Source organism: Limulus polyphemus, unplaced genomic scaffold, assembly GCF_000517525.1.
Source record: "Limulus polyphemus unplaced genomic scaffold, Limulus_polyphemus-2.1.2 Scaffold47, whole genome shotgun sequence".
Lineage (NCBI taxonomy): Eukaryota > Metazoa > Arthropoda > Merostomata > Xiphosura > Limulidae > Limulus > Limulus polyphemus.
The window spans coordinates 1,303,253-1,326,703 of record NW_013665657.1 but is presented as its reverse complement, the minus strand read 5'-3'; the positions used below and the strand labels follow the sequence as shown (position 1 = coordinate 1,326,703).

General features: G+C 34.2%; 1 protein-coding gene across 2 annotated transcripts; it reads right to left on the bottom strand.

The window, feature by feature from the left end:
- Positions 1 to 4,431: 4,431 nt before the first annotated feature.
- LOC106462689 (pollen-specific leucine-rich repeat extensin-like protein 1) lies at positions 4,432 to 16,653 on the bottom strand. Of its 2 annotated transcripts, none has more exons than XM_022390311.1 (4): positions 16,575 to 16,653; positions 11,309 to 11,379; positions 8,106 to 8,155; positions 4,432 to 6,960 (listed from the first exon to the last, which is right to left on the bottom strand). In XM_022390311.1, the coding sequence occupies exons 2-4, from the start codon at positions 11,349 to 11,351 to the stop codon at positions 4,999 to 5,001; spliced, it is 2,055 nt and encodes a 684-aa protein (XP_022246019.1). In that variant the 5' UTR covers positions 11,352 to 11,379; positions 16,575 to 16,653; the 3' UTR covers positions 4,432 to 4,998. The 2 variants fall into 2 exon arrangements, with proteins under 2 accessions (XP_022246019.1, XP_013778092.2); XM_013922638.2 differs by having other exon boundaries at positions 11,309 to 11,384; positions 16,575 to 16,647.
- Between the last annotated feature and the right edge of the window lie 6,798 nt (positions 16,654 to 23,451).

Genomic DNA, 23,451 nt, shown 5'->3' with positions numbered 1-23,451 from the left:
CGTACACAATTAAAAAATAATATTATAATGGAGCTTGCTATGTATACGTTCAAAGCTACCGCACCGACCATCACCAGTAACTGGGTAATATTTTTATAGCTGAGCAGTAAATAAAACAATTAAAATTTTCACATATGTTTCAGATTTAACCAACAAAAATAACAAAAGGAGTAAGTTTCAAATATAAAACAATCAAAAAGACAAACTTAAAAAAATATTTGTTTTTCTTTAGTGAAAATCTCATGAGTGTTGCAACAGAAAAGCAAGGCCCTTTCATTGATAACTGCTTCTACTAAGAAATACTTCAATAAAATGTAATTCTGTGATGATAGCTCATTTTTAAACTAAAATTTAAATAACATCCTTTCTCATGGATGGTGAACCTTATTGTGTCAGGTATGAGAACACTGTCAGACAATTCCAGAAAAATGTCGGAGAGCTGGTATTTCTGCTAGTAATAAAAAAAATCGAATATCAGCCAATGGTTGAACACTAATTAAATGAAACTAGTAAGGAGAGTTGGTTGAATATGTTAAATGAGTTGAAACAAATCTATAAGTAATTTAAATAAAACTTGTAGCCGTAATTCTCTTTCAGCCTGTAAGAATCTAAAAACACTGATTGATGTCTTTAATTAATCCTTATTGAGGTTTTCATATGGCTTGTTACTAAGGTAAAATGTTTGAAATTTCTAGTGTGGTTAAAATTTTTTTATTTTAAACTGAAAGAACCGTCTTAACTGAATCGACACACTTCGTTCAAGAACATATTCACACGTTTACAAAAATTCAATAGCATAATTAAAAGAATGAGAATAAAGTTAATGTGTCAATAAAAGACATTTGATTTACGTTCGAAAAAGGTTAAATTCGTTAATTTATGGCTATTATTAACCCGCGTGGAAACGGTTATCAGCTTCAATATTCGAATATTTATCAATTTTTTGTTTTCATCAAAATTTAATATTTACACCTGTATTTAGATATATCTATTTATGATTATTAACAAAATATTTCCAACAACGAGAAATGTTTGAATTAGTAGCACATTGAAAATTTATATAAATCTCCCACTTGTTACAAATGTGTGGCTTCCTTTGTGTCTGTACTTATTAGTTTCACGTGATTAGCTTGCCAAGTACTTGATGTGGCTGCTTACTGATTGAATATGTAGTTAAAGCTTATTGGAAAAAAAGAAAAATGATATTAGTCTTGCACTACAAGCTCTATCTTGGGCGCAAAATGCTTCTTAGTAACTGAATATGCCATTCCCATGTTGATACTTCAAATTATACTGAAGGACCCAAAAAAATTTATAAGCACTTTTAGTGCCCAAGGCTTTAATTCAGAAGGGAGTTTCTCAAAGAAACTAAATTCTTCTACTTTCAGTGAGGTACTACAATATTAAAAATTTGGTGTTGATATTGAAGGTACATGTACATCAATATCTACGAGCTTCAGTAAGCAATAGTAATTATTTTTAGACTATTTTGAGTATGCTTTATTATGTACTATCTTTGATTAACTTTTTGTAATGTAACGGCAGGTTTGAAACAAGTATTTAAACAGCATTTGATGTGTTTAATTTACTAGTTGGAAATTGACAATATTTTGAGTGAGCAGAAAACTATCGGTAGGGAATACTTTAAAAAGTAATTCTGTGCTAAAATAAAATATGTAAAATAATAAAATGACAGTATTTGTCATTATTAAAGTATGTAGTAACTTTCGAAGTGGTTAGCGTATCTGACTGTAAATACTAGAATTCATCTTTCGCAATCCGTTGCCGCAAAAATGAGCTCTGTAATTTAGGGCCATGAATGTGTTATAAAAATGTCAAATTCTACTATTCGATCGCGCTAGGGTTGGCGAATGTTATTTTCAGCTGCCTTCCCTCAAGTCTATCTGTTTAAAATTAAGGACCATAATGCACAGATCGCTCTTGGATAGTAATATACCAAATTGTGGGGCAGCGAGTGGTAAATTTGTGGACTGCAATGTTAAAATAGGAATCGGCTCCCCTTAGTAGACAAATCGCAGACACACAAACTAATAGTGAAGTCTTAAAGCAGTACCAAATTTAGAACAAGATTATTAAAAATTGTTAAATTAAAAAGCGGGGAATAGGGGTCTTAAGTTACGAAAACAAGATAGGTAGCTTAAAATGAAACTGCAATCGCAAAAAAATTAAACAAGATAAAGGTTTGAGACGTAATGTTGACATTATTTCCTCAAGTTACAAAGCCCTATTTTGACTCTCCTAAATATTATAGCTTTCAGTTTGCGCGATTCTTGCCACTCCTTATGGTCAGCATCAAGGATGACTATTTGCATATTATTTATATTTTATATATATAAAATTTGCAATCACGCAGTGTTGGCTATAATTCGACACTTACCATTAGTCGTTACCGTGATTGCCGATCTGGTGCTCGAAACTGAGCTTGGTGCTATTTTTTAAACTACAGCTTAAAGATTTATGTTGTGGGAAACAGCCTAGATGTCTGTGAACATGGCCTAAATCGATCATGCAGTGGTATAAAATCTGTGATCCTGTCCGAAAGAGCAGGAACTCTACACACAAACAAATTATAATAATCGCTATGATACATTTGTCATGCCTGTCGTATAAACATTAACTTACATCTACAGCCTGCACGCTTTTATATACGTATGCATGTAGTAGATTATGAGGCTCCGTATAAACTACAGATTGCAATAAAACGATTGAGTGTCAACGATTATATAGCCTCTGCTACTTGCTTAGTAGTCAAACTTAATTACCCTACACAAAGCGAAATAACGCGTTTAGTAATATTGCCCAGGTTTTATTACAATACTCGCAGCCATTTTTGCTGTAATCTTGCAGTGGTTCACGATACTAAAATGTATATATAAAGAATTTTTTGATTTCTCCTGATGGCCAATCCATGGAACATTCTCATATTACTAATAGTGTTCATAGATTAGTCGATTCTCGCTAACATTCACAGCCTTACTGGTACTAAACCAAAGAATTTTAATACATGTTTTATTAATAATCTTTCTGACTTAAGTTTCTGTGATTACATCTTTTGTGGAATTAATATTCTTCTTGTACTCTGATCTTTCCTTGTTACTTGAATTATACCTAACGATTGGAATTTACTTATATTTATGCAATAGTCATTATCATATCTTTGGTTGTGTAAACTATGAGATTAAAGTATTTTGTATTTAAGCTATAAGAATAATAAAAGGATGGAAACGTTTTTCTTCTCAGTTTAAAGTTTTCCTTTTGTTACAAAGTAAAGCTTAAATTCAATTTGAATTGCCTGACGAGAATGACTTGTAGCAAAGATTGAAGTATTAATTTGTTTTCAATTTTAGTATATGTTAGATATACAGGACTGTTCCAATTTAAGTTTAATGCAAGTGTTAGATTTATTTATTTTTAGAAGCGACTGTTTATCGCAGGTTTATTTACCTATTTATTTACGAATCATACGTTATATAGTTCAGTTGTTGTGAACTGTCGATTGTTGTATTACTGCGTCATGTTACGAGAACCTTCTGAGTTTTCTTGTTGTTTTAGTTGAATATTATTGCATCAGTAGTGTATGGAATGTTCTCGCCTTTTGTCTCGTCGGGGTATAAATCCTCGTTGAAAATTTAGTTCGAGAGATAGATCTAGACTGTGTGGTTATGAGTTTAGCCATAAAAAGTGTATACTGGCGATTATTAAAGTGAAATTATTACAGATTGTAAAATACCATTATTTAAAGCTCTGGATACAACTGTGGTAATCAACAGTTATAGTGGTGATTTTTAATGTGAAGTTATCACAGATTGTATTGTAATAACAGAAGAATAATTCGTCTTGTCAACTGTGTTCTAAAGTAATCGAACCAGCCTGTGTGGAACTTGACGAAAAAGAGAATCTGAATACAACTGTGATTACCAACAGTGTAACGAACATTTGTACATACGTTTATCTTGTTTGAATATATTATTTGAAAACAAGTAGACTGTGTGCTGTTTGTTTATTGTTGAAATTTATCGCCAGCAAATCACAGACGCCTACTGTAAATAATCCATCCAATACGTAAAGCTTGATTGTGTAGTTAGCCGGTTAAGTATTAGTTTATACCAAACATTCTGAAAAATTGCATTCTGTCAATAACGTGGTCATGTCGCAGACATTGCATGTTATTCCGAAACAGATTTTCTCTTTCCTACCTTTCTGATCTGGTCCCCTCTGTAAATTTATGAAATCACGAGTTTCGTAACAGGTCCAAAAATATGTGCATAGTATTTTATTTTTTCAATGTGTAGTTGCTTAATTATTTCACCGTATCACGTCATTCTATATCAGTTTAATTTAATTGTCGTTAAGGTGAGTTGAAGATTATACAGTATAAATTATTTAAAACTTTTATTTCACAAAGTATCAGCATTTGTACATATCTCATTTCAAGTGCATACTTAACATCGCAGTCGAATATTTTATTTGCTTATCAACTAGACTTTTTTCATTCCTGTAATTGAATAAAAGTTTCGAGAAGGGGTTTGTTATCAAGCGCGTGTCGTGTGATTCCTTTACATAAACAAACCCTCAAAATAACACCATTCTGGAAATTTCTAAGTAAACAACTATAAGTAAGAGCAGGTTTATTTTAAAATGTTGATAAAAGGTATTTTATCATTTGACGAACTAAAAGAAAAGTTTTATTATCAAAACCTTGATAAACATTCTTCTTAAACCTCTATATACGTGAGATAAACATTTTTATTTTATGAATCTTTTTTAACGCGTATTTTTAGTTTAGTAAAAAATTTTAATAGAATAGTATATCTTCAATATATTAATGCAAGCTGCTGTGTTTATGCTGCTCACCCAATACTATATATTTTTTAACAAAAAAAAAGACAAAACACGAAAAACTATAATAGCTTTTATGATATGTAATTAAAAATGACATTTTTTTGCAAAGGTGGGTAAACATTTGCTGTACAAGCCTTAAAAAATGGGCCTGTTGTTGGGATGATGAGGGTTCAGAGGAATGGTAAGATGGAATGTGCGACTTTCTGCTTCTTGTGGAGGAGGGGGGTTTCTCGGTTCACTGTTGTATCGAATTCCTGGAAGAATTGCTTGTTTTTGCATTAGTGTTTCTTTAATGAGCTTCATTTTATTGAAAGATTCGGCGCCAGGAAAAGGAATCTTAAAAGGTATATTTTTTTGAGGATATCTAGGGCCTATGTGTAAAGTTTGGGGTTGGGGACGAAGACTTTCTTGATCATCTTCATAAACCATCATCATAAGTGTCGGCTCTTCTTTCTTCGTATGATGTTTTAATGAAAGTTGTCTTTGTGTATTAGGTCCACGTGGATGGGGAAATGTGCCTGGGAGTTTTTCTTCGTTAACATTAAAAGGTAATGACATTGGATATTGCTTTTCTAGTAGAAGTGGCTGGAACCTAGACTCCTCTCTGTATTCCTCGTGAAGTGGAAGTATAATTGGTTCACTTTCTTGTTCCTGTAGGAACGGTAGCTGCACATATCTTGAGTGGATTGAACGAGGTGGAGGAAGCGGTTGGCTAGCGGTGTGCAGATTTTGGGCCATAGGAAAGAATATTGGCTCTGGTAGAAGTGTTTCTTGAGCTGAAGGTATAGAAGAAGAAGAAGAATCCGAGTTTTCTGGTATAGGTATTCGGACGTACTGAGGCTGAGTAGGTAGTGGTGGAGATTCCATGAAACGGGGTATTTGTTCTAATAATGTGGGGGGTGGTCTCGGGATGTAAACGGGTTCCTCCATAACAGATTCCATTGGTGAATAATCAAAGATTGATTGGGGTGCAGAGAAAGGTCTGGGTGCAGACATTGCAAAAGGAAGTGGAGGGATCATAGGTAGGGGAGGTCTAGGATAAACGGGAACTGGCACTGGAACGTGGACAGGGTGTAATAGAACCATTACACGTTCTAAGGGTTGCATTGGAGAACGAACGTATGGATTGGGTTGTAGGAAAGGAACCACTGGAGGTGGCATCAGACCCATTAGAGGTTGGTGAAAGTGAGATTGTAACCTCCTAGATTGCATTGCTATCAATGGAGCCACACTTGATAAAGGAGCCATGGGACCCCTTTTTGTTATAAATATTTGAGGAACAATTTGAGAAGGTAAGGATTGTGGGTTTGAGAATGAAAAATATTCTAGAGGATGAGGGAAAGGAAATGCTCTGTCTGTAGATCGTGAAAGTTCTCTTGGGATTGGATAACGTCGAGGTAAACGTTGTTCATTGTATTGGAACGGTGTAAGTTGTGGTAGTTGTATTGGTAATTGTTGCCTCAATATATCTTTATTGCCAACACTTTCAGTCATTAAATCACCTTCCTCAAAAACTCTATGTATGCGGTCATTTTCGATGTCGTTACTAAAAATCGGAGTTCTTTCCAATACAATAGAAGCAACTTGGGGTGGAATTTTAGACTGTTCAAAAGGACGTTGTTGAAATTGGTTCAAAGAGTGAGGTAAGAACGGTGGTACACGTTTAGGACTGGATTTTGAATATGATTGAGGAAAAGGAAATAATGGTTTTTCTTTTGGAAATATTTTTGGTTTGTGACTGAAGGAAGGTGGAAGACCCATAGTCTTTCGAATATCTTTCTCTTCTGGCCCTCTACTGTCCTTGACCTGAATTTCATAATGAGAATTTTGTGGAGTTGGTAGATTTTGAATAACTGTTCTCATGGTCTGAATCATACCGGTAATCATGCTTTCTTTGTTGTCTGGGTTTTCCACAGAAGTTGTTTCTTTTTGTTCTGATGGAAGAAACAGGAGTAAAGTTTCGTCAATTTTATCTTTATCTTGAGGTTCAGTAACCACTGGTTGTACTGAGGATTCTACTGCCATATTGTCTTCAGGTGCTCTCTCGTCTATTGGGTAAGCCATCATATAGCTTGAACTGTATGGACCCGAATCAATCTGTGAAGAAAGCAATAAAGATTACTCTTCTAATATATACCTGCTACTTGATAGATACGAAATATATTCTAAATGATAAATACTCGGACAGTAATATTTGAACATTTTTGTACAATATTTTATATAGGGCTATTTGTGCATAACCAATTCTAGCATTTAACTGACAATAAAAGGAAGGCAGCTTCTCAACAGTGATAAGGGTTGGCAAAGTTTGTGAACAACGTATTAATCTAAAGTACAGTATTGCAAAGGTAACCGTAAGTAAATACATCGCTAAGTGATAAGGGTTGGCAAAGTTTGTGAAAAACGTATTAATATAAAGTACAGTATTGCAAAGGTAACCGTAAGTAAATACATCGCTAAGTGATAAGGGTTGACAAAGTTTGTGAGCAACGTATTAATATAAAGTACAGTACAGTATCGCAGAAGTAATCGTAAGTAAACAAACCGCTAAGTGATAATGGTTGACAAAGTTTGTGAACAACGTATTAATATAAAGTACAGTACAGTATTGCAAAGGTAACCGTAAGGTAAACAAACCACTAAGGGTTGGCAAAGTTTGTGAACAACGTATTAACATAAAGTACAGTACAGTATCGCAAAGGTAACCGTAAGTAAACAAACCACTAAGGGTTGGCAAAGTTTGTGAACAACGTATTAATATAAAGTACAGTACAGTATCACAAAGGTAACCGTAAGTAAACACACCGCTAAGTGATAAGGGTTGGCAAAGTTTGTGAACAACGTATTAATCTAAAGTACAGTATCGCAAAGGTAACCGTAAGTAAACAAACCGCTAAGTAATAAGAGTTGGCGGTTGGTGTTGTTGAAAGCTGCTTTCTTTCTAGTTTATCAGTTCAAAATTAGTGATGAATAGCGCAGATAGCCATTGTATAGTGGCAGTTCTGGATATAGCGAACAGGGGGTGCTCAACTTAATTGTGGAGGATACCCGTATTTTATCTCATTTACAATGGTTTAAATTTTATACATCACTGAGATCCGCCTTATGCATGTTACACGGGTGAATTGTACCGTGTATTTTTTCTTAAGCTCTTATTGAACTAAAGTGTTTAAAACTGCTTAACAAGCTACACACTCGCAAAAGAAAAACAAAAGAGCACAGAACTATCATAACTAACTTACCAGTATCTCCTCAGCTTCATTTTTATTTGCTAAGGTAAGTTCTGCAGCTCCTAGATGAGGAAAACGAGAGAGATTTTTTTTCACTTAACTGATTGAATTAGTACTTTTATTAAATAAATTAACTTATCAATTGATATTTCATTAATTCTTTTCTCATACACAAGTCTCTCTGCTCATAATCTTACTCAAATTACACAAGAGCATGTATAGTTTCCAAAAGTTTAGTTCGAGAAGGAAAAATTAAATTGGTATTAGTCTGGTTGCACCATATGGTTTTCTTACATGTGAACAAAATGCTGGTTGTTTTAGCAACATCAACTGAGAAGGTGAAACATGCGCACCATCACCTTGATGCTGGAGATGATCATGTGTTGAAACAACAAAATATAACGATTGTTCCTTGGATATTCCTTTGATGTAACATGGAAAATGAGAAATTTCCTTAACATCTTCACTTTAAACTTCCGAGTTAATATTTCGACTCTAAGAAATATTTCAACATCGGTAAACTTGCACCAATACAGAGTTAACCGTAATCTACTTGCAATAACGGAATAAAAAACCTTGCCTAATTCGTAAATGTTTAATAGTTATAATTCCAGCGAACGAATTAACCTTCTTAATAAATAAACGGACACTAGGCTTTGTGTGTGTGTGTATAAATACTTCATCGTCACGAAGCTTTAAACAAGAATATCGCTTTGAATGACGGTATACACGCCCCAAAAATGTGAGGAGTATGTGTAATAATAAAGCGAATATATTATTTTAGCCGTGTGCAACAGTTATGCCTAATAAGACTAATAAAATTCACTCCTGTGGTGGGGTTGTGACGTCAGAAGGTGTCATTTTCCAAACCTTTGTTTTTTCCTTCACTGCGATTCAATAGTTTAGTCGCATAATTATAACAGTGAAAACAGTAATATACGAATGATTTGTGTTCTCTCTTTAGCGACCTTGACCTTTGATCTTAGTCTAGAGGTCTACAAGGTATACAATAAATCGTATACAGTCAAACCTGTAGCACTATTTAATCATTATCAGGAACTCCCTATGAACGCTGAGTACTGTTTAGTGTATTGACCAAAGAAATGTTGTGTAACCTAGATATATTACCGGTTTACGAGGAAAAGTCACTGACAAGAGGTTGAAGAAACACAATGGATCCGTGTCGTACACGCGCACTGAGCTGTTGGATTAAGTTGTGTGAGCACAGACGAGTGGTTTTCAGAAAAAGAGGAGTAAACTTGCATTTCAAGTTTAACAAAAAATATGCAAACCGGCATTTCATGTTTTAGTTACTACTTTTAAAAAACTGTTATCAACCTGTACGTGTTTCACTGGCGGATATTGTACTAAAAGAAAAAATGTCTTTCTCTAGATGGAGGATGTTCTAGAAATAATCATCTGTGTTTGCAACTAATGTCTTATTATTTATGTTTTCGTTAGACATCTTAACAGATCACCTAATTCGACAACATAAAATTCAAATTAATCCAGCGATTAAAACTGGGGAAGAAGAGACAAATGGCGGTTTCTGTGAGACATCACTAGTCGGTTGATACGGTACATCTACGCTTATTATCCATAGCGTAGGGCCTTCAGTAAATTTGATGTGGCCCAGGCTTGGTCAGCCTTCATTGCCTCCCTCCCCCCTTTTCCTAAGCCTTTTTGTGAAATGACCGGCCTGAATGCCGACAATTTACTCAACAGCTTTAGAAAGAGATGTTGGACCAGTTTTGCAAAACGTAAGTCTGTTTATATGATGGTGCAAGCTTAAATCTGTTCAACACTAATGAAAAAGTTTCTGTGAATGATGCCAGCTAAAGGGTTAGTTATGCCAGCTCAGGGTAGTATGAGCAGTGCGCCTGCCACAGACAAAGCAACGAATTGTAGGAGACTACGATAGGTCGGCGTCGATTAGTTTTTGTTGTTTTGTTTTTTTTAGGAGGAGGGGCGCGGAATTCAAAACCCTGTGACAAAACGGCAAACTTCAGTAGACGTAGGCAGCTAAACTATTCAAAACGCATTGACCAAATAGCAAACTTCGGTTGATAACGCCAGCTGAACCTTTCAAAACCCTGTGATGAAACATCAAACTAGTAGCTGACGCCAGCTAAACCTAACAAAAAGCTCTAATGAAACGGCAAACTTCGGTAGATAATGCTAGCTAAATTATTCAAAAACGAAACACCACGCTTCAGTATATGATTTTAAACTTTGTAGAACTTTTTGACACAGCAGCAGAGTTACGTTTGTAATACCAGCCAAATCTGGTAAATTGCTAAAATGAAACGGTAGGCTTCCGTATATGATGTTAGCTTAAGTTGTTGCACTTTGTGACGTCACTGGAGGAAGACAAACATTTTATTAGTTGCGTAACATAGTACTGACATTGACCTCAGAACGTCATCAGTCAGATAACAACCAGGAAATATGAATGTACTGGAACGAATAATAAAACTTGTAATAATGCGTTTCGACTGAAGCATTGAACCGTTCGATCTGGCCCTCTGGTTGCTGGCTTTACGCGCTGTGGGCTAAAAGCAACACTAACAAGACATCTGTCTAACGCCACAATTATCCGGACAATACTGAAATATTCATTGAATTCGTTATAAACCAGCAAACTTGCTAGTATCGGCATTTCCATGACAGTAAAACAATAAAATGACATGAGAAATGGTTCCTTTACAATTTATACCCGTATTGATAAATGGTACTTACAAAAGCACAATACTTTGTCATTGTCATCTGGCTACAGAAAAACATGTTGAAAAAATTAACAGGAATTAGGCGTAATATTGTTATGAAATCGTTCAAATCTAATACTAACTTACTATGTACCTTATATAGCCACATGTTTCTGTGGATTGTATAAAAAATCTTTAGTTCGCTTTTTTTTGTACATTTTTTTATCATCAATAGAGAACAGTAATATCTAAACGTATAACCACTCAGGATAGTTCTATGTCATTGTTAACTGGAGAGCTTTTACTTAATTGGTTAACAGCATTAGTCCATCAGTAACAAACTAGATTTTAACACAAGCGTCTTAAAATATCTTCCACTCAAAACAGACGTCAATATTAGTGTGTTCAACTTTCAAGTTCCAGGCTCTCATTTCTGCCTTTTTTTTTAAACTATTTCACCAATATGAGGAAGCAGAGTTTGAAATTATTATGCTAAAACCATTTACTCACCAATAAGAAGGAAGCAGCATAAAACCCAGACAGGCTTCACCATCTTGTAGATTGCACAAGGCTGCGGGTTTCTAAACTAGAAATACAAAAAAAAAATACTTAGTTCATAGATGTAAAAGTTGAAAATGTCATTTATTCAGTTTTTATTTTTGAATAAAGTTTTCATATGCATTTAAATAATTCGGTTATGGCTATGTTGAACCTAAAGTTTTTGTGTATCTATACCAAAGTAATGAAAAATATACTTTGAAATATATGGTATGATCATTGTAATATTATCTTAGTGTGACGATTCTCTGTCTTGCCATGTTATCTTGAAATAAAAAAAATTCCAAAGTTTGCCAAAGAAACATAAATTTACAAGTTACTTTTGAATGACGTTTTCTGTATTTAGAAGATAAAAGATTAAAATTAGCATTAATAAACTTACGTCTAACTCCGAATAAATGTGAAACAAATCTGAAACTAGTTTATTGACGTTTGAAATCCTGTTTCAACTGTTGTCTTATTTGTTAATATTCAATATGTTACTGAATTGAAAAACTTGCTGATTCAGTTCTCGGGTGTGGGAGTGTATTCTTGCTTCGAAAAGTAGGCTGGTCAAGTACATTAAAGCATGACTTTAAACGCATCCATTTAACCTGTCTGAGCATCACTGGCAATGACCCGGTTGTTGTCCACAATCCAAGAGGTAACTCGGTTAACTTCACGGTACTGGATAAAGATTTGTTAAATACCCATTACAGGTCAGTGACATCTACTGTTTGCTGGTAAACAAGTAGGTGGCGCTGTCTATAATATTCTGATAGCTTGGTATTTTGGGGAACTGCCAAAGTGGGTTTTATGCTTAAAACATATTTCAGTGCATTTTGGTATTGCAACAACACAATGTAAACTACAATAGTTTATATCTATTTTAACCATACTACGTATTCAGTAGATTAACTAATCTTATAAAAGTCTATAGACAATGTTTAAAATGACTGCATGTCTCTTCTGCTGACGTAGGAAATGTCTAAGACAACGTTTAAGACACTTCATCTTTTTCCTTCTGGTTTTGAACATTACTGATTTAAGAAATGTGTGTGAGGACGTTGAACTCTGTCACTGCCTGAGACAGATATATGGAATGCACTATATAACATTTTGATTGTCCTTAAAAAGTGTGATATTAACCACACATATTCCTTTCAAACTTCTTAAAGTTTACTAATATCAGATACGTAATGAAATATTAAATCATGTATCCTTTGTGTGTGTGTGTGTATCTTACTGTACTCGTCAGTGAATCTTCTGGTAACCTTCAGGTTCCGAACAATACTTGCTTAAGAAAAAATCTAGAAAAAAAAACGAATTTTGGTCTTGTTTGTGTATTTCATTTAGTTTCAGACAATTTGTTTGAAGACAAGCATAAAGTTGACGATTCTTGTGTCGTTAATGTACATTCTTGGAGTCCTGCCCCCTTTGAGAAGCTGTTGTCAAATGCTGTTATACTAAACCTTGACTAATACGTCAACGTCATAAATATATAATTACACAAATACACAATTTATTTTTGGGTGACTATCCCAAGTTTTTTGCTTACGTCTGAGTGATGTTCCTAAGGGCAGGGTTGCATCTTGGATCCAGTTGCATCGTTAAGAGAAAGATGTTTTTAAGGAAATTGATTTAGAACTCTGTTGTAATTGTGTTAACACTATGGTTCAGATGAACAGGCGCATCTCTTTTTGAAAAAAAAAGTAATCGTTTGAACAATAACAACTGATGGATTCCGTAATAAATAGCATTCATACTTGAACTTCACACCTAGTATCAATATAAACATGTTCAGTGTGAAGTCAGCTGTCGTGATTCTCCAGTCATACTCACAAGGGATAAGAAACCATCATGTATCCCTCCAAATGTTTTGTAAGAGGTTATCAACTGTCTTGAGCTGTGTGATAGGGTTGCTTTTTTAATTTAAATTTATATTCGTTTCATGGAACTTCAAATAAGGTAACGAATAAATAGATAGTTGGGAGAATTATGTTTCCCCAACTATTTACGACGTGTTTTGTAAGAAACTGTTTTACGATGATACAACTCTAAGCTATTAAGAAGTGTCTGCATACTCTACGGGTGAGCACACGTATGAACTTCCAATATGTTGCAAGTCCTGTTTTTCTCCTAGAATGAAAACAATGTTTTGTTTCCACTTAACACTGGCCCGACTACACCTAAGATCATTGATAGATTCTTAGTTGCAGATGTTCACCCTGGTGCTTGTTTCATGACCGCTTCCTCAAAAGATCCATGAACCAGCAACCTCAACCTAAGTCTGTAACAATATGACGTCATCTCGACTACCTACTTGGCTTTGTTTTAAAACAAATGAATGTATAAAGCCTTGAACGTTACGGTTCGTGCATTCTTCTCGCCCCACTGTCATCTCCGCAGCAATAGCACAAATGAGCCGCGTTAGATCGTAAGTTGACGTTTTTTCAAGCAATTCAACGGCATATATTTTCATGCGTGGAATAATCCTCATGACCTAGCGCCCTACTTACTAGGAAGGATAGTTCTCGCCCCGTGACTTCCAAATGTGTTTTATTGGTAAAGGAAGGACAGGCAGTTTCTCTTTGTATTATTATTATTATTATATGGTTCGTTATATAATGTCATTTGTCACAATTAAGTACCAGAAATTGTAAAAAGAACCTGGAAAACGGAACAATCTTACTGTAATAAAATATTTATTTACCAAATAAAACCGACCTAAGATAGATTGAACTTTCACACATCTGTAATAAAATATTTATTTACTAAATAAAACCGACCTAAGATATAGATTAAACTTTCACACAATCACTAAGAACAAAAATAGTCTGTCTTTTTTTTCTTATTTTTTTGTTGTTGATGGTGGTGGACGTACATGATCGTACTAATTTTTTGTGTTGGGATACTTTACCATTCAATACAATTGAGGCATTTTTATTGTATAAATATAAATGAGATGTTGGTTTTGTTACCTAAAGTGTATGACGTGAATAAAAAATGCATTCTTCGAAACGATTGATATTTGTCGTATTCACATGGAGACTAAAATCATGTTTCCCTTCTTAATTCTTCACAGCGAGCATAGTTGATAGTTTTAGCTTTTTTTTTCACTCAAATATTAATAGGTTAAAATAAGTTTTGTGTGTCTTATATCTGACATGGTAATCATCCACCAACTCTCCTCTTTTTTTTTAGTAAGGTATTATGTCTATTTTTTAAATAGATTTAGGGATAAGCATGTTTTTCATCCACATCTTTACGATTCAGTGAGTTAAATGTATCTTAAATAATCGTTATAAAATGTAAGACAAGTAACAGAGAAAATATGTATTATAAGAATTACGCTTAGTTCTACTAAATATGATTCTTAATTCAGAGTTTTTAATGTATGAAAAAATTAGAACTGTAAATAAGGAGCCTAAAGTTAAGTAGCAATTACCTTGAATAGGATATTGTTGTTTTTAAACTTTGTCATATAATGTAAATATATTTAACAACGGTATCTATACACGGTTTTACGTAGTACATAAGTGTAGTTTCTCAAGTATTATCTGTGCTGTAACATGGCTTATAACTTATGATTTTAATATTTTTATAACTTATTCACGAACTAAAGAAGTGAAACGAAAATGTTGTCAGTTATTGGTGTAGAATATTTGAATAAAACATTGCTGAAATAGTTAATACAAACAGTATTGGTAGTATTGCAAATTTCAAACATAAAAAAATAATAAGTAAGTACAAAATAATAATAGTGAATACGAAAACTTTAAGACAGTGTGATACACCATCATTTGAATAACTATTTAGATTTTATTAAGAAGGATTTCTGGTTAAAAGATAAAGTTATGGCACAGCTTTTGTTTCTGTAGAGAAATCTGGAATGGTTGGAGTTAAGCTGAACCAAATTACAAAGTGACACCTTGTGTTCAGTCCAAGCAGCGTCCAGTACTTCCATTTAGAGTTTTGTTTCTCTGTAGTTAGACACAAAAGCTACACAATGGGCTATCCGTACTTTGACAAACACGTGTATCGAAACTCGGTATTTAGCGTTATGTGTCCGCAGACTTACCGCTGTGCTACTTGGGGGGCTTCAGTTAAAGATGCTCACTCGTGGTTGATTAATTTGTTTGTTTGTTTTGGAATTAAGCACAAAGCTATACAATGGGCTATCTGTGCTCTGCCCACCACAGGTAGCGAAACCCGGTTTCTAGCGTTGTAAGTCCGCAGGCATTCCGATGTGCCACTTGGGGGGCTTCAGTTAAAGATGCTCACCCGTGGTTGATTTGATCCGCCAATTCACTCAAGACTCAAAACATCTTTTATTAGAGTCTTTTTCGAAGTATGCTTTCAGGTGTTTTCGCACAGCCTGACAAGGTGTTTCATTTACTTTTAATATTAAATAACACAATAATGTTACAACTAATAAACTAAGTAACACAACGTATTATTTAATTATATATGTATGTATGTATTAGATTAGATACGTAAAGTAAGCAGCACTCTGGAAAAAATGTTTTCTCGTATATTAAAATATTCATCTGTTATGATGTGAATTTTGTTACAAGTTGTAGAATATGAATTACTTACATAAGCAGCAAATATAGCGTTATAATAAACTGTTCGATTTTGTTTTAGATTTGGAACTGAAGTATCGTTAACGTTGAATATATTAATTAGTGGATTCGTGAAAATGTATTAATAAGATATTTATGTAAGATAAAGAGAATTGTACAGTTATAAGTAAATATTCAGCTATCAGAATCCTTAACTGTGACTTCCAATTTAGCGAAGTGCAACATGTTACGTTATCCTGGTGGTTTTATCTATTTTAGATACTGATAAAATGTTGATGTGAGATAAAGAGGATTGTACAGTTATAGATAAATCTTCAGTTATTAAAATACTTAAATGTGACTTCCAATTTAGAGAGGCGAAACGTGAAGTGTGACGTTATCCTGAAGTTATTTCGATCTTTAAAATGAAAAACAAAAAGAGTAATCCTGTAATAGGATAGTTTCGAAACTTTAGTATCTATTTTTCAATAATATCATAAAATTCTAGCAAAGTAAGCGGAAGACTTGTTAAGAAAATCTTGTCTTTTCAGTTTTGGTAGAACAAAAAAATTATGTTTGAGAAGTTTTATATAATCTAAGAAATATTACTGACTGTTTGTTGAATTTTGTTGTCATACCAAGTAAAACTGTGATACCGAAAAAGAGAGACTTACCAACGTATTCTTCTAACTGGCTTGGATGAAGCAGTATAATATACTTGTCAGGTTTCAGAAGTGTCTGGAAGTTTAGCTCACCTGCGAGCAAGTCTTTGTGGATTCTGGAGTGTAGAGCTCTTTATACACTGCAGCAGGAAACTCCCTAGGTCCCCAATTAGTCGGAAGCTCCCAGCAATCCGTGCTCGTCTTCAATAAAGTACGCGCGTGCGTAACGACCGTGCCACGAGTTGTTTTCCTCCAAGACCTGCTTACCAGCCGGTTCACTAGCCCACATTCAGACCCGTGTAAGTCCATGACTTGGACTTGAGAGTTTCAACTGAATCCTTATTGGTCAGCTGTACATGTAAGGTGGTGCATTCATTTATATCAGTACCCGTTCCCGTGAAGTAGTCAAACAAGACCTAGGAAGATAAGTTTTACCCCCACCCCCACTAAAAATACCCTTACTTTTTTTTTCAAACTGGGACGGTATAACTTCAAGGATGGTGTATTAGTGTTTGGCAAGGTGCAAAGTATTGTGTAAATGTTAATTTACAATCGCTAAAATTCCTTGTGTATTTTATGATAATCACGCGAAACTTCTTGTCTTGCGATTACACGAATGGAAGTCCCTGCCTTGTCTCGTCCCAGAGAAACAATATACTTTACAAAAGTGACCTACTGGCCTTTCTCTAAACTGACATACTGGCCTCTAGTCTCCATGGTTCACGTGATTTCTAACAATTATTCTATTGTGTTAGCCAATCTGGGATAGGGCACTAACCCTAAAAGTACCTGTCATCCTGGTCTAACTCCTCCATGCCCAGGACTGAGGAAAATAAAGACAATTGTACTTTTCACAAATATTTCATTTATTACGACCACGGTTTCGCCCACAAAAACATCGTCAGGTACCTTTACGGGTGAAACCGTGGTCGTAATAAGTGAAATATTGTGTAATTATGGAGTTTCACAAAGTACCGACGGTTTCAAGTATTGATTATATATCTCTCATGCCCCTTTTATTGTATCCTAAAGGCTTGTGTCGAAATCACGATTGAAAACAGGGAACGCGGTAACGGAGAGTGGAGATGAGGCAAACTGGTCAGAACTACAACAGTGAGTCGTTAATGATGAGTATATTAAAAAAGTTGATTACTTTGTTAATAGGCTCTACTAGCAAGTGCACGTTTTCATCTTTATTACCCAGTTATTCCTATTCAAACTTTAGATTAAATTCACCCATTCGTGGAAAAAGTAATAGAATGCAATAAACCCAAGAGGTTGAATTCAAGTTGCACTTTTGAAGAAACCCGGTTTCGGTGTCGTAGAGATAAACCCAAATTCATTCTTCACAGATGGTACTGTGTGATACCTATAGATGAGAATTGTTACGTCTCACACTCAGTGGAGCAGCAAATACGTCTTCGATAGAGTTCAATTCTATTCACTAATTCTTCGGTTTCACAGTCGAGGCTGCGAGTATTCCACTAATGCCTCTCAACTCTTCCTCCAATGGGCATTGTTGCAAATCACCGTTAGTTGCTGAAACGCTCGCGATGTTTCCCACGTACCTAGCTCTGACCCAATGAAATCAGGAGTTCAGCGAACCGTAGATCTGGTGTTTGAAGGCTTAAAAAATAACTGTAAACATTAATCACATGAAAGAATTTTAGATATAAATAAAAATTAAAAATGTTCATTAGTTACAGAATTTTATAGTAATTTACTACATAGAATTGTATAGTAATTTAGTTTTTTCTTTTATTTATCTATTTATTTCTGACTATTCTATCATACACAGATTTTAAGAAGTCTCTGTGATTTCATTTGTAGCGCTTAATTATACAGACCATGTCCTATTTATTACAATAATGAATGTAGTTCTTAGATGGGTTGATTATAGCTAATATCGCTAATACTCCACTTCTGAGTTGGCCTAGTATGTTACATAGCATGAGATAAAACATTTTTTATTAAAGTATTCGCAAACAAAGGGTTAAAAAAGTGACTACCAAACCTATCTGGCCAGCTTCAATTCCTCTATTACATAATGTGCGTATAAAACAAACATTACGGTATAACTTTTTTTTTCTAAAATATTCGGGTGTGTAGCAAGAACTGCTCAAAATAAGTTTATATATATGTATATATATATATATGCACAACAAAAATATCCAAGAATAACTGTTTATAAAATACACTTACACACACATCGTATATATATAACTTAAACATACGTAGTTCGTTTTCTCACACATAATGCCCACCAATGGCTCAGTGGTAAGTCTGAAGGCTTATAATGCTAAACACCGAGTTTCGATACCCGTGATAGACATTGCACAGATAATCTATTGTGTAGCATTGTGCTTAACAACAAACAAACTTAAAGATAATATATATATATATATATATATAAGATTTTACCGGTTTCGTGGCTTAGCAACCATTCTTCAGATATAAATTCTGAAGATGTAAACTCAAACCATCTATCAAGAGAAATAACATAAAACGGCTAAAAGTGGGATTAGGTAGAGCAGCGGTAAGTCTGAGAGCTTATAACCCTAAAAAATCAGGTTTTAATACCTGGGATGGGCAGAGGTCAGATAGCCCATTGTGTAGTTTTGCGCTTAACGATAAACAAACAAGGTGAATCTGAAAACATCATGAGGTAACAAAACTATACTTCCAATTCATGCCCGACTCTAATGCTTGTTATTCTGTGATATTACCTAGTTTGATTATATATGGTTTTTGTAGATTGAAGTTATCGTGTTGACTACACCAAATCTACTGTAATTTAAATTATAAATGAACCTTACTATGTGATATATATATATATATGTATTACTCACTTAAAAAGTTAATGTTTGTATAGAATGTTTCGTCGCTGAGTGTTTAGTCTTTATCAGTGCAACTTCCGCATGTTTTATCTTTTTAACTTCTATAAATATCGCATCATTTTCATGTTACTTTCTTTGTCTTTTTAGTTAGTTTTAGTAGAATAAAAATGATAGAAGAGCTTGCCTCCGTTTTGATTCTCTCTACTGATATATATACATTCATATTTACACGTAATATTAGGAACTTTTTTTTTTTATAGACGGATTCAGTCATTGTGATTACAGGCTACCGATAGATGTGCCGGTTAATAACGATTTGGCAAACTTAGCTCCAGAACTGTATACGATTTGGCAGGGACTCGATAATTATCTAATGGTTCGGAGGGTGAGAAAAAAAGTTTTGTTTTGTTTTCTGACGAAGTATCCAGCACTGACTACTTTTATACTCTTTGTGCTTGACATAGCCGAGATGTTACTAAGATAAGCAGTTCTAAAAAAGTAGAAACACTAGTTTCAGTGGCTTTGTAATAACGAGGGATATGGTAGCGCAAGTTTCTTCCAGGCGAAACTTACATACACACGCATACGATCTTACGCTAAGATTAAAAAAGTTGTTCTTATAAACTCTTCTCTGCTTTAATTTTGGTTTTTTTGCTATTATATATTTTTAATTTTTTATAAATAATTTTAACCTTTCTCTCTGTCTCTGTGTATGCACTTTTATATAAAACGAAATTGCAGGAATAATACTTTATATGATGCTGATAAAATAACTTGAATCATTCACACATATCCGCAATTTTTTTTTTATCACATGCATTATTGATATACGTATATTGATATATTTACACAAACACATGCATACTTATGCGGGCATTCATGAGATACAAATATATATGCGCAACAAATTAGGTCTAAGTTCATAAATTATAAACTTTAAATAGAAGCGCCAATAAAACTATCTAGTTATGAAACGAGCTAACGGTATTAATATACCAGAAACTTCTTAACATTTTCTTTAACAGCGCCCCCGATGACCCAGCAGTAACTTCTAAAGTTTAAAACGTTAAAATTCTGGGTTCGATAACCCGTGGTTGACACAGCATATCCAGTCCGTTGTACAGCTTTGTGCTTTAGAACAGCGGAACAAATCTTTAACTAATTCATCTATCGAACGTGAAACTCTATCTGTTAAATCGAATGAATGTTGATCCCAAGGTTAATGTTCTAATACTTTGTATCAGATGTTAAACTAGAATCAAGTTATGTTTTATGAACAGTCAACCTTAAAACCAGATGTAAACAATTTAACCATTAGAGTCAGTTATAAAATCAGAAGTAAATGAATCAACCATTATAAACAAATTTTTACATAGAACCAAAACATTTCATCATTAGTCAACTGTATAACTAGAACAAAAAAATATAAATATTAAATACTACCGTTGGAGTCAAGTGTGAAATTACGACCAAAAAAATGTATGATTTAGAGTCAAATAAATAAAAAAAAACTAAAATCAAATGAGAAATCAAGATCAACAAGTATGATCGTTAGAGTCAGTTGTAAAACTAGAGCAAAAAAAACTTATTGAATAAACTTAGTGTGAAAGTAAAACTAAATAATCTAATCTTCGAAATTAGTTATTGAACTAGAGCTAAAATATATCATCATTAGTTTCCAACGTAAAACTATAAAACCAAACATTATACAATTTTTAGAGGATAGTGTGTCAAACCAAAGTTAAGCAATGTAATCTTTAGCCCAAAATATGAAGCTTTAGTGGTTAATTATAATATTTTAAAATGAATTTTGAAACCAGAAAAGCCCCCCCTCCCTCCAGTCTGCAGGTTTACGACGCTAAAAATCAGGTTTTCTTATGCGTGGAGAGCACAGAACAAATAGACAACTATGTATATTTGCGCCCCCCAGTAGCACAGCGGTATGTCTGTGGACTTACAACGCTAGAATCCGGGTTTCGATACCCGTGGTGGGCAGAGCACAGATAGCCCATTGTGTAGCTTTGTGCTTAATTTCAAACAAACAAACAAATGTATATTTGCGCTTAACAACAAACAAACAAATAGAAAACATCTTAATTTAATAGTTAGATAATTTTGGCATTGAAAAGTCGATCAACAATCTGGTGTTAAAACAGCCTGATATTATGAAATCGGTTGTAGGACCTTTAATTGAATAATAATGTTTACAATAAAACTTAGAAATGTCTTGAACCAAAAAGTTACGGCTTATATGCCGAAAACTGGCGAAACATTATTAAAATAAAATATGCAGATAGCGATTCGTGGAGTTTTTGTCTCTCATCAACTAGCCCAGATGATGAGTTCTGGCATTAAACATAAAGCTTATTGGACAGTGGCTTATGGGAGATAATAGATAGATATGAAATACTATTTTTCATAATCTCCGATTTCGATCCGCAATGGACACATTAATAGGAAAAAACATTTGCAGTTAATACGTTAATAACAGCTTTTAGAGGTATGTTTAGAACTTATTGGGTCACTGGTGGCCTAGTGAACAGCATACTGGGCTGTGTGTCGAAAGGTCTGACGTTCGAGCTACTTTTATATGAACAGCGGGGTTCATTTTTACGCCTATAAAAAACCCACAGCTGAACGTACAGAACGCGTTCATAAGCATATCGCGATCAAACCTTGGATCTTCCGATAAGTAGCCCGACCCCCAACAATGTTTTTATACATTATTCTTACTGGAACTCGTGTTGAACTAATAAAGTATTGCGTTTTATATTTATGGCAAATCTACTAAAACTATCTGTCACCGTCACTTATTTTAAACTATTGACCAGAAGGAAGCACCCCCTACCATATACGCTAAGGGATTGACTGTCCCTCTTATAACGTACTCGAACCTTAAAATGCGGGGATTATATTTGGGGTATCACACAGATTCGAACACAGGTGCCGAGCTCCAAAATCCCTACCACAAGACTAAGAGCTGATAAAGAAGAATATGATTAAAATGAGTCCCCCGGTGTGACTGCGGTAAGCCAACCGACTTACAACGCTAAAATTTGGTTTTCGATTCCCCGCAGTGGACATATCAGATAGCCCAATGTGGCTTTGCTCTAAAAGAAAGAATCAAACAGACTAAAACTGTTATTAATCTTTAGGCTTAAATTTATCAAAAATCACGTAAACTACAGACATTAATTATAATTAGTCTTCTTATGATGTATAATCTCTATTTTCGCCAACTTGGGTATCATAAACCACAATGCTTTAAAATATGTTTTAAATTGTGTTGTAAAAAAGCGACAAAGAAGAGTGTGAGATGAAATGTGTTTGATTTTGCATGGTTAAGAAACTTTCATGATGGATTATCATCATTATGTATACATGTAAACAAACATATTCGAGAGCTTGCTACTTAATACGATGCTCACAAATTATTTTATATTTATAGAACTGGAGTCACTGAACTAAATAATACATATTCGTACATTACGATGGATGCTCCCCTAATTACACGTATAAAGTAGGGGGTTCCATCTCTATTTCTCCTCCTCCAAAACCGGTTCCATCATTAAATCATTTCTGTTACATGTAAGCAAAAATTAGAATAAATTTTTCAGCTCATACTCAGAGTAAGAACTGTAACCATGTTTACAGTACGTCGTTTCGTAACTTATTTAGTATTTTCTTACATTGTGTTGAACACTCCTCTTACATGCGTTGTGGTTTCAGATTACCCAGTTGTTAGCGTTAACTTAACACATATAATTATTCTTGAGTTTAAACACATTTATATCGGAGTATATCTGCCTTTTATTTTTAACCGTGATGTTTCTATTATTTTTGAAAGATGGCATTATTTCCTCCACTTTTACATCTGGTAACTGCTTTGTTCATTAAAAAATCTTGATCTGATATCCTCTTCTGTCCTCACTAACATTACGTAAAACATGTTTGTTGCTTATTGTTTTTCTGGTCACAAGTCGTGATTTTTAAACTGATTTTGATGTAAGGATTCTTGTTCGTATGTGCAGGTTATTGCTTCTTAATTCTGT